The sequence below is a fragment of the Caretta caretta genome, chromosome 1 (genome assembly GCF_965140235.1).
Source record: "Caretta caretta isolate rCarCar2 chromosome 1, rCarCar1.hap1, whole genome shotgun sequence".
Classification (NCBI taxonomy): Eukaryota; Metazoa; Chordata; order Testudines; family Cheloniidae; genus Caretta; species Caretta caretta.
This window is the reverse complement of record NC_134206.1, coordinates 348,597,001-348,609,615: the sequence shown is the minus strand read 5'-3', so window position 1 is coordinate 348,609,615 and position 12,615 is coordinate 348,597,001. Positions and strand designations below refer to the sequence as shown.

The following is a 12,615-nucleotide window of genomic DNA, read 5'->3' as shown; positions in this document are numbered from 1 at the left end:
GCCCCATCCAACCCCCCCCTCCTTCCAGACTGCCCCCTGGGGACCCCTGTTCCCCGCCCTCTGACCGCCCCGACCCCCATCCACACCCCCGCCCCTGACCACCCTCCCCAAACTCCCCTGCCCCTTTACTGCGCTGCCTGGAGCACCGGTGCTGGGGCACCAGAGCGCCAGGACAGACAGAGCATTGTGCCGGCGGCACAGTGAGCTGAGGCTGCGGGGGAGGGGCTGGGGGCTAGCCTCCCGGACCAGGAGCTCAGGGGCCGGGCAGGAGGGTCCCACGGGCCGGATGTGGCCCACGGGCCACAGTTTGCCCACCTCTGAGATATACCCTTAGGTAGGCTCACAACAGACACTTAATTTTCAAAGCCTCAAATCTCCAACAGCATAAGAATGGCCATACTGGGTCAGACCAAAGGTCCATCTAGCCCAGTATCCTGTCTACCGACAGTGGTGAATGCCAGGTTCCCCAAAAGGAATGAACAGAACAGGGAATCATCAAGTGATCCATCCTCGGTCACCCATTCCCAGCTTCTGGGAGACTAGAAACACCATCCCTGCCAATCCTGGCTAACAGCCATTGATGGACCTATCCTCCATGAACTTATCTAGTTCTTTTTTGAACTCTGTTATAGTCTTGGCCTTCACGACATCCTCTGGCAAAGAATTCCATGGGTTGACTGTGCATTGGGGGAAGAAATACTTCCTTTTGTTTGTTTTAAACCAGCCTATTAATTTCATTGGGTGACTCCTAGTTCTTGTGTTATGAGAAGGAGTAAGTAACACTTCCTTATTTACTTTCTCCACACCAGTCATGATTTTATAGACCTCAATCATATCCCCCCTTAGTCATCTCTTTTCCAAGCTGAAAATGTCCTAGTCTTATTAATCTCTCCTGATATGGAAACCATTTGATACCCCTAACCATTTTTGTTGCCCTTCTCTGCACCTTTTCCAATTCCAATATATCTTTTTTGACATGGGGCGACCACATCTGCATGCAGTATTCAAGAGGTGGGCGTACCATAGATTTATAGAGAGGCAACATGATATTTTCCATCTTATTATCTCTCCCTTTCTTAATGATTCCCAACATTCTGTTCGCTGTTTTGACTGTGGCTGCCCATAGAGTGGCTGTTTTCAGAGAATTATCCACAATGACTCCAAGATGTCTTTCTTGAAGGGTAACAGCTAATTTAGCCCCCGTCGCTGTATGTGCAGAGTTGGCATGACTTAATTTTTAGAATTCTAAAGTGAGAAACAGCAACTGTGTAAATTCAGTGCCACCTCTCTTCTCCTCTCCCTTTGCCCTCCCTTTTCCATCTTCACAGCCTCACAAAACCCCAGTACAGAGCCAACCAAAAGGCTCTCCACTCCTCCCCTCAGAGCTAGGAGAGGGTCTACAACAGGGGTGGCCAACCTGTGGCTCTTCAGAAGTTAATATACGGCTCCTTGTATAGGCACTGACTCCAGAGCTGGAGCTATAGATGCCAACTTTCCAATGTGCCGGGGGGTGCTCACTGCTCAACCCCTGCTCTGCCCCAAGCCCTGCCCCCACTCCACCCCCTCCCCCAAGGTCTCTGCCCCTTTCCCCAAGTCTGCCATGCCCTCGCTCCTCCCCCACAGAGCCTCCTGCACATGCGAAACAGCTGACTGCGGCAGGTGCTGACTGGCAGGGCTGCCGGCAGGTGGGAAGCGTTGCAGGCTGGAGCTGATGGAGGGCTGCTGACGTATTACTGTGGCTCTTTGGCAATGTACACTGGTAAATTCTGGCTCCTTCTCAGGCTCAGGTTGGCCACCCCTGGTCTATAACAACTTTATTTTTAACACTGGGAAGGAGAAAGTTCAGTTCTGGCAGGAAAGCAAGATTTGAACTGGGTTAACACAGGTCTACAATAGCTCATTCAGATAACTGAAATTAAACAGCATCCTAAAAAGGAGTCCTGTTGAAACCAACAACTGGAAGCTACTAAACGTTAAAATCTTACAGTGCAATCTAATTGAAATTACACTATCAATATAATTTAAGAACTGTAATGTAATTAGAGTACTAATTACTATACATTATCCTCTCCTCTTCCCTCTTTTCCTGGCTTGGAACCAGGAAGTAATGGCAAACTCCTTCCCACATCCACACTGTGCTCAAACCTGCCACTTCATTCTCCACAACACATCAAAGCTCTGTCCTTTCTGTCCCATTCACCTGGGCAGCGCTGGGCTCCAATAATTTCCTGCCTTGACTACAGCAAAATCCTCCCCTCTGGCCTCAGTGACACCCACATCATACCCATTCCAGTCTGTCCAAAATGTGGCCATCAAAATTATCTTCCTTCACAGACTGACCATCTCACCCCGCATTCTGAATCCCCTCCAGTAGCTTCCCTTTGGAGACACATCAAGTTTAAAATTCTCACATTCATCTTCAAAGCTATCCATAACTCTATCCGAGCCTACATCTTGGATTTGTCTGCTATCACATTTTCCCCTTCTTGCTCTGCCATTTTCTGTGATTTCCTTCTCTCACATTAGTCTCCGTATGTCTCCTCCCACCCCAAGCATGGAATGCCATTCCCAAAGCAGTGTGCCAAGCTACAGTCATCTTTTCATCCAAATTACGTTTAAAAGCCTATTTCTGCCACAGCTGCCCGAAGGAAGAGAGTTTATAGCTTAGTTCAAATTATGAATACAAGCTAAACTCCCCCCACCTCTGGATTTCCAATTGGATCCTGTCTGCTTTCTAAATCGTGAGCTCTTTAAGGCCTGGTTTGTTTTTATTTGTGTGCTGTACGGCACCGAAGCACATTGTCAGCACTGTAATCACTAAAACAAGAACAGAATAAAATACATGATAGTGTGTGTTGATGTAATGTTTTACTGGCTTGAGTTTAGGATGAATCACCAAAAACAAAGCCAAAAGTTACACAGGTCATTTAAAAGGAGAAGCAAATACAACTTTTCTACCAGCATCACGTATTATATTTCATATGTTTAAAATGAAAAGTTGTTTCAGAAACTATTTTAGAATTGTAACATTTTGAGTGCTACAATTTTTTGTATCCTTCCACCTGTACAGTCTAGTTAGTTGCATTACAGTACATCCTCACAGCAAGAAAAAAGCCTATGGCAGCAAGTCTGAGAGCCTGGGTCACCTGACTTGGGCTCACACTGCAATGCTAAAAATAGCAGCTTAAATGCTTGGCCCTGGGCTGGAGTCCGGGCTCTGGAACCCAGGGACAGGGGAGGGTCTTGCAGCCTGGGATCTAGCCCAAGCATCTACCTGGCTATTTTTAGCCCCGCAGAAGGAGTCCTGAGAGCCAGAGTCTTTTTTTGCTCTGTAGACGTACCCTTCGTTACTATGCGATGAATTCTACAGGTCTCAGGAGGAAAAGAAAAGTTATAATACATGTTTAAACACATGACTTTAAATAGCTTTACTGTTCACTGGGATTACACAGATCTATAGTCCAGTATCTTATGATCCACCAGAGATGATACGGGGGGTGTGTGTGTGTGCGTGTGTCTGTGAGCGATGTGGGGTAATGTGCCCCCCCATTTGCTGCTTGCCTTGTACTGTTCAGAGGTTTGCAATATTAGAAGTATTCCCTGCTGAGGTGAATTAGTGAAAAGTCTGCAGGCAGGGCAGTAAAAAGTGAATAACCATTTTTTCACATGATTAAATAAATAAACTTTACACATTAATACCATCACCCTCTATAAGGCATGGTATAAAATTAATATACAGATATAAAATGTTATGTGACTATAACACTGAAGTTGAAATTGTATTATATTTCGAGATTTGTGTGTTTAAATTTGCAACCTTCATTTTCCATTCATTCAATTTTTTTTTTTACATAAAACAGAGGCAAATCTTAGAGACCACAAACAGCAGTGAACGTAAGTAGTGCTTTACTCAACAAAGCTCCTACACTTAACTTCTAGTTCTTACTGAAAATATCATTCAAAGATTTATAATAGGTAAACCACTGTTTATAATTCCATCAGTATTAGAGTTTTAGAATCTGCTGACCAAGAGGCCTAAAGGGAATCATGTAATCAAAATACAAATGCTGTGTTTTATACCAGTTCAATATTTTCACACATATAATAGATGCAAACAGAACACCCTACCTGTCAAACATACTGATCTAGAGGAAGTGAATAAAAACAACGCTTGGAGACTGATGGGCTCATCTAGGTCAAAACCTGTAAAAAAAAAAAAAAAAAAAGAAAATGCAGTTTATTTATAAAAAAGAGAGTGTTCTACAATTTAAAAAAAGGCATACAATGTGAAATATTTATTTAGACCTTAGTAAATTCTTACCTTTGTCACCTGTTAACGCAGAGGATGTAAGTAAAATAAGAAACCCTTGATCTTGTAAATATTTGATGATTGCCTAGAATAAGTGCATATGAAACTATAGTGAGTTTTTTCTTTTCCTTTAAAGCAAATTCATTACTCACTAAAGACACACAGCATAGTCACCAGCACTGCAGGTTTTCTCACCAATGTGTCTCAACAAAATCTTAGCAGCGAAACCTCTAGAGATAAGGCAGCAGTTCAGCCTCTAGACCTCTCGGCCTGTGCTGAGACCATCAACAAGAGTGCCAGCTGGGATGATTTTCTAATGTAACTGTTCTCTAAGAAATAGACCAGCATGATCAACTCACTCATTTCTTATATATGAGGTCAATGAACCACAGTCAGATGGTAAAAACGTTTCAGTCAGTACCAGCCTGTACCAATTTGAGCTAGTGACCCATAGATGAAATGTTCCATATAGTCTATTATCAATCCCCCAAATTATCCACTCCCCCCTTATTTCTTAATAATTATATACAGATACACACGCAAAACTAAGAAAATTTGTCCAAATAAATCCAAGAGTACGAGCAAAATAAAACTCCAGTATCCTACCAGCATACAATAAACATTTACACCCACATCACCAAACTAAAGTGAAAATAAAATGTTACATGTGTTTGACTTATGAATATCAGCAATATAAAATGGGAAAAGTAAAAAAAAAAAAAAAAAAAACACATTCACCGTGAAAATACAGTAATTTAGAAACATTAAATATTTTCACTATTTAATATTTAAACAAATAAATGTTAAAACATTTTATAGTTGTTTTGAACCAGTACGTGAAAAGAATAAAAGCCAAGTTCATCACAAAGTTATTACAATGCGCATCCAAATAAATAAAACAATGACATTTCTTATCAGTATGAAGGCTGCAAGCAGGAAGGATGAGGAGAGCCAAACGCTAATTAAACATCAGAGTTTAAAATACAGTTCAAAAATTTATCCTGAACAAAATAGGTGCAGTTTGATTTCAAGCAGCACAACTTACCCCAATATCACTTTCATTTTTAGACTGCAAGAAGAGTATGTATGTAGGCACACACAATTGAAAGTGAAACTATGATGCTAGTAATTTTAGTTTCACTTTCAATTAGGTGCCAATGAAGTAAAATTACCAGCAATTAACTAACATAAATAAATGGTAAATAATAATAATATAATAAAAAGGCACAAAACAGAACGGGGCAATGCTTGCTGCCTCCTCCTTGAAACACAGAAGAGGCTTTTCAGCCCAATTTGACTATTTTTGATACTTTAAATACAACTATGAAATGTTCTTATTTGCACTCAATTCCCAATTCCCATTCACCACCACTGTGAAACCTTGACTTCATAGGCTCCTCTGAGATTCCATTCCACCAGTGCTTAATTTATAATGAAAGAGGTGCCGGGGCTCAAGCAATTTTTTTACATTCAAAACTCACGCAGCAAGCCCAGAGGTGCCAGGGCTCAGCCCTGAGGCAAGCCCTGGCACAAATTAAGCACTGATTCTGCCCATGTCACACAAGATTGAAATCCAGCCATCAACCTCTTCAGCCTTTCTGAACAATGAGAAGCTGTAGAAGGCTGCAGACCTTGGGCCAGTCCTCAGCTGGTATACATCAGCATACCATACCTGAAGTCAACAGAACCTTGCCAGTTTACATCAGGTGAGGGTTTGGCCCCCTAGCTCTGAGTCAGGAGGAGAAATTCTTTTTCAGATCACAGCATAGCGTCCACAATTTCAGAACTCAGGAAGCCTATGAAGCTTCTAGGGGACAGCTGCCAAATATCTGGTTGGATTGGGGCTCCTTATCAGCCATAAAGGAGAACTCTGAGAGTGGGGCACCTGGTATCCTTTGCTCAGTAACTGGTCATTCTGCATGCACTGCAGCAATCAGTCTCCACCAGCTTAACAGATATAATGCACTAAGAGCCCTTTAACTATATGATTTAGTGTGCAATAGTAAAAAAAACCAACCCATCTTGGCAAGACATAAAGGAAGACTCAAAGGCCTTGAAAAATGCATTGTATTCAGTGCTGTGTTTAATTCATGCTAGAAATCAGGTCACAACTTGTACCCTGTGATCTTCTGTCAACACTTCATAAATTACAGTCCCCCACCTAAAAATATACAACATGCCACTTTTCAAAGTTAAGTAACTCAGATGCCAATTTGCATTATTTAGGAAAAGGCCTGTACACCCCTTTTAAAGGCTAAGAATCTTCACATAAAAATTAAATATGACCATTTTTCCCTGGACTACAATCACTTAAAATAATTCTTACCAACTCCTTTTCCTTTAGGTTTTCTAATAATGGATCCATTTTATGTTGGTCTTTATTTGAAATTTCCACTTCATACAAACTGAAGTAAATATCTTGATAACAGACTGGGAAGAAAACAAAGAGCACTTTATATTTAAATAACTGACTTAAATGAACCTCTGACATACAAAACAGAAAAAAAACAAAAATGTTTTTGACCAGCATGATTAGACCAGCATGATTAGTTTTCAGAGAATGAAAATCCTGGGTTTTAAAAGAGTAAATACTGCAGAGATTTTCTAAACAGTTACATGAATTCACATCACAGGAACAATCTACTGCAATGGTTCCCAAACTTGTTCCGCCACTTATGCAGGGAAAGCCCCTGGCGGGCCGGGCCGGTTTGTTTACCTGCTGCATCTGCAGGTTCGGCCGATCGCGACTCCCAGTGGCTGTGGTTTGCTGCTCCAGGCCCGAGGGACGTACTGGCCGCCGCTTCCAGCAGCTCCCATGGGCCTGCAGCAGTGAACCGCGGCCACTGGGAGCCGCGATCGGCCGAACCTGCGGACGTGGCAGGTAAACAAACCGGCCCAGCCCGCCCGGGGCTTTCCCTACACAAGTGGCGGAACAAGTTTGGGAACCACTGATCTACTGCTATCACCAGTTTAAGAGGAAGTTCACAGCTGAAACACTGCAGCAGACAAAAGCAACTTAATGTATTTTCACTGATTTTGCAGAGCTTTGCGGCGTTGTCCAGAGGAATGTACCATGCAATATAAAATACAACAAGTTGTCATAAAATGCTCATGAATGCTATCAACACCATCTATTTTATATCCTGGATTCTATAGGCGGTGTAGTGGAACACAGACACTGGGCCCTATCTAACAGCTACTGAGGTCAATAGCAGAATTCTCCGTTACAAATTAATGTTTAAATCTATCATTCGGCATGGTAAAAATTGGTTGTAAGAGTCCATAAACCATATCCTAATGGTCAAAATCCCATGCCAAAAGAAATATAAACTGACAGACCCAAACTTGAAAACAGGAACACATTTCTTCTTCACATTTGTTCTCCCTCCACCCACCCCATTGACTAGGGCAGAGGGAGAGAGAAAAGAAGAAATCCCTATGTGAATACTTTATACCAGAGTGACAAGGGCAGTATAAAATTACTAGCTTAGTAAATCTCTTTTCTCTCCCCTCCCTAAATTTGCTCTGATATGAGAATTTCTCACACTTGACTTCAAATGGTATCTTCCGAGCCTCTCCCAGAGCCCTGTGGATCTTCCCATTTAATTTCTCCCACTCACAGACACTCAAAGTCACAGTAGCTCTCCCTCTAGTAGACAGCTGGATGCTGCTCCCTGCAGACTCTGTTCCTTGGGCTTATCAAAGGTTGCTAGATAGCGCCATGAGGCCTACACATTGGCTGCTGAATGCCTCCTGCTGGCTTAAGAGTGAGTGACTATGGGTTTGATCAGGCAGGATGTAAAGTACCCCGAGATCAATGATAGATGAGGATACCCAACACCGTGCAGATTCAGGCTCCGAGTGTGGATAGGCAACGGCAAAAGTATCTTGCGCTACCCTCTGTCACCTTATAAAAAGGGCTGCTTTAAAAGCAAACAAGCCACATATGAAAAATTATGAAATAAATACTCATTCATACTGTGAGTGATTTCACACATACCTTCATTTTCAGTGTAATTACTTTTTCCAAATGCAGCTTCCGGCAGCTTTTTTTTCAAATCAGACACGCCTATGATGTATTTCATTTCCAGTTTGGCTGGCCTATCAAAAGAAGAGCAAAAGTGGTCAAGGTATAGTTCTAACTCAAATGATGAATCTAAGGTTATTATACTATTGTAAAACGGAAAAGCGGACAACTTCTCATTCCACTGAGCAGAGCTCTGACATGTGGCTTATTGTTTGCAGCGTTGTAGCTGTACTGGTCCCAGGATTCGAGAGAGACAAAGTGGATGAGGTAGTATTGTTTACTGGACCGACTTCTCTCTCTTTCACCAACAGAAGCTGGTCCAATAAAACGATATTACATCACCCACTTTGTCTCTCTCATACTGATTACTGGCTTCCAGAGAAAGGATTCTGAAGTGGACCTAACAGACTTAATTAGTTTCAGTTGACAAAATAGAATAGTCTTCCCAAAAATTACTTCTTAAAAATAATACCAATTTATGGCTTCTTTGACTAGCTTGACAATGACGCCAAATGGGTAATAGTCACCACAGACCAAAGCAGACATCAGAAAGAATTATCAATCATAGATATAGGTGATGCCACCTAATAGTGAAGTGTCCAATCAGATGTCTCAAAAATAAAAGCATGGTCCCGCATGAGGTAGAAATGGTTAGGATACAAAGCCACGTGGATGCCTACTGCAGCAACAGAAAGGTGGCATTGTGTATTCTGTACCAGACTTTGGCCTAGACCAGCATCAAGTGGTCTCTACTTAAACAGTGGCATGTTACTGAAAGTCAGGGGGCATATGTTGAAGAAAACAGCTTTTGACCTGAAGAGTTATAACCAGTATCCTTCCTGTCTGACACTACTTGCTAAGAACCTACGTAAAGCAGAAGACAATATATTCTACTCTCTCCCACTTTAAAACTTTTTATAAATATGTTTTTAGCTTCGATGCCAACACACACTCCCTGTGAAATTTTATAAAAACCACAGCAAACCTGGGAGGAAAGCATGATCAGAAGAAAATGAGTGACTAACAAATCCCTAGCACCAAACAGACTACAAACCCTTTAACTTGTTAAATTCTTCACTGTTATCTAATTCTGACTAAATATTTTAAACACTTACTTTAATATCTTATTCACCATTTCCCCAAGCTACAGTTCAGCAGTTTGACTTTATTAGTATAATAACAAAGTCTATTTGCCATAGAAAAAAGAAAAGGAAAAACTGGGAATAATGTATTAGACTCAATACTCAACACTAGACACCTCATGTAGCACAAGGAAAACATGCCCTTTCTTGGTGCAGCTCACTTTCCTCTCGGTGCCAGCTCATCTGGCAGCATGGGGGTGGGGGAGGGGGCAGCAGAGCCAGGGGAGGGGAAGGGAGGGGCAAGAGCAGCCACTGCTACCTCTGTGCCTGGGAAGGAAGGAGGAGGAGCGGGGAGCTCAGAAATGCTAGTGGCTGGCCTCCCCTAACACACCTCCTGTGAAAGTTCAAAGAGATAAGGGTAGCCCATGTAGGGTGACCAGATAGCAAGTGCGAAAAATCAGGACACTTTTTTGGGGTGGGGGTTTATAGTTGCCAAAATAAAACAAAGCCCCTAATATTGGGATGGTTCCAATAATATCAGGACGTCTGGTCACCCTAAGCCGATGTAAGGGAGTAAGGGGGCTCCTTACCCCACTAAGCAGGGGTGCAGCTGAGCTTATGACTGAGCCTTTAGCTTTTAGGTCTGCTTGAAGCTGGAAACTGCCTTTCTAGCTAAGGTGCCAAAGGATACATCTGTGACTCCCAGCATCAGTGTCAATAAAGCCTCAAATTGTGTTTTTTTTCCATTTCACTCTGCGGCTACCCAAACATACAGAAAAAGGGAAAAAATATTTATACTTACAGTTGTGCTGGAATCACAGCACTATATGGAGACCTAAGGGCTATATCACACAATAGGTGCCCCTGGATAGAAAGCTGCCCTCTCCACGGGCAATAATATACTAAAAATAAAATTAGAAAAATAATTGTTATGTGTAAATGAAAACAATGCCAATAAAGCTACATTTAAATACCACATATCAAACCAACAAGAGGCTCTCTTACCTTTATTTTCAAGTTCAATTCTAGAGAAAAAAGGGCGGGGGAGGGAGGGAGAAAAGAAGAATGCTTAAAAATGGTCAAGGAAAAGCGGCACATGACTGAATGTTGTACAATAATGTAAAGTTGCTTACATTCTTTTATGATTTAATGTTGACATTATTTTAGGTTCAGTGTACTGAAAGGCTATTATTACATAGGGACAGATCTGTCTAGGGCGTTCAACAACAGTGTCACTGGAAAATTCATACACGTAATACTGGAAAGAAAAAAAAGGAAAAACAGATGAAAGAGAATGACTTCATTCAGCAGTGCCTTAATGCAGTCCTTCATCCCACACCCATCTCACATTCAGTTCAGAAATATTTCTTCAAGCCGTCTGTTTGTTGCCAGCCACTGTACCTGACTCAATTCGAAGGCCCGAAAATGACTAGTCTCCAAGGAAATATTGTTTATATTCACAGAGGCGTGGCAGTCATAGCCAGGAGTCGGATTGGTGTAATTTGCCGTGTAATTCTCTGGCACGAACTTGACCTTTCCCTGTGACAAACACATTTGCAAAAAAACAACGCTGGTAAAAATGCTTTAAACAGCAGCAAACCACCCTTGAATTTGAAGATAACTTTGCCATCCCTCCCAGAATCTCAAAGCTCTCTATAGAAGGGGCTGCTCGCACATCCTCCACAACTCCCTAAAAGAGGGAAGGAGACAGATCCATCTCTCCATAGGGGTCCCGCTGAGCAAGGGAAGCCGGTGGCGGGGAGACAGGGAGCCTATGTCCCCCACCGCACACTCCTTGCGGGGAGTGCGGGGAGAAGACCCAGAACCAGAGCCCTGATGGGAGTCCGGGGCTGTGAGGGGTGGAGAAGGGGTGGGGGGAGGGAGCCTGGCACGAAGCTTGGGTGGGTTGCTGGGAGCCTGGGGAGTGGCAAGGAACGTGGAGATGCCTTTCCCACTCTGCTCTCCCATTTCCGCCCCCGCTTCACCGCTCTGCCCCCACCACCCGCCTCCCTGCTGCCAGGAGGGCTCAGAGAACGCTGGCCAAGCACCACCTGGAGACCCACAGAGAGGGGAGGCAAGAGAGGATGCCTGAAATCCAGCACCACAGCAGCGCCCAGGGGCCAGGAGGACAAACTTGCAGATGGATATGGGACACTGTAACAGGGCTGCGGGATGGATCGGCGTCACGCCGGATACGTAACACTTGGAAGTGCTGTAATTCTGCCTTTGGATAGGAGTATGTGCGCCGCTCCAATCAGCTTCCATGGGAGCCCCATCTTTGCACGCAAAAGCTGAGTTTCTCATTTAAGTCTAGCAGGGTAGTGAATAGGGTGACCAGGTGTCCGGTTTTCGACCAGAACACCCGGTTGAAAAGGGACCCTGGCGGCTCCAGTCAGCACTGCTGACCAGGGCCATTAAAAGTCCGGTCGGCGGTGATGCAGAGCCAAGGCAGGCTAGGCCCTTCCTGTCCTGGGGCACCGCGCTGTGCCCCGGAAGTGGCCAGCAGGTCCAGCTCCTAGGCAGGGGGGGGCACGGGGCTCTGCATGCTGCCCCCGCCCTGAGCATTGGCTCCACACTCCCACTGGCTGGGAACCAGCCAATGGGAATTGGCGGGGGCGGTGCTTACGGGCGAGAGCAGCACGCCCCACGGAGCCTCCTGCCCCCCACTCCCCACCTAGGAGCAGGACCTGCTGGCCGCTTCCGGGGTGCAGCACAGTGCCCCAGGACAGGCAGGCAGCCTGGCTTAGTTCCGCTGCACCGCTGACCTGGAGCTGCCCGAGGTAAGCTCGCACCCCAACCCCAAACTCCCTGCCCCAGCCCTGAGCCCCCCCAAAGCCCCCTCCTGCATCCAAAACCCCTCATCCCTGGCCCCATCCCAAAGACTGCACCCCCACCCTGAGCTCCTCCCCAAACCCGGAGCCTCCTCTTGCACCCCAGACCCCTCATCCCTGGGCCCACCCCAGAGCCCGCACCCCCAGCCCAGAGCCCTCACCCCCCTTCACCTCAACCCCCTGCCCCAGCCCAGAGCCCCCTCCCACACCCTGAACCCCTCATCCCTGGCCCCGCCTCAGAGCCCTCACCCACTCCTGTATCCCAGCCCCCTGCCTCAACCTGCAGCCTCCTCCCACACTCCAAATCCCTCAGCCCCAGCCTGGAGCCCCCTCCTGCACCCAAACCCCTAATCCCTGGCCGCATCC

At 44.8% G+C, this 12,615-nt stretch overlaps 1 protein-coding gene across 2 annotated transcripts in view; it reads right to left on the bottom strand.

Annotated features, from left to right (window-relative positions):
• The window catches only part of TASOR2 (transcription activation suppressor family member 2), a 76,074-nt gene that overhangs the window by 37,724 nt on the left and 25,735 nt on the right, over positions 1-12,615 (bottom strand). For both annotated transcript variants that reach the window (XM_075124570.1, XM_075124571.1), the window contains exons 6-13: positions 10,820-10,957; positions 10,552-10,676; positions 10,424-10,443; positions 10,221-10,320; positions 8,310-8,410; positions 6,636-6,739; positions 4,322-4,394; positions 4,129-4,203 (exon numbers count right to left, since the gene is read on the bottom strand). In XM_075124570.1, coding sequence (XP_074980671.1) covers positions 4,129-4,203; positions 4,322-4,394; positions 6,636-6,739; positions 8,310-8,410; positions 10,221-10,320; positions 10,424-10,443; positions 10,552-10,676; positions 10,820-10,957 — 736 coding nt within the window. The remainder of the gene's footprint in view (positions 1-4,128; positions 4,204-4,321; positions 4,395-6,635; positions 6,740-8,309; positions 8,411-10,220; positions 10,321-10,423; positions 10,444-10,551; positions 10,677-10,819; positions 10,958-12,615) is intronic.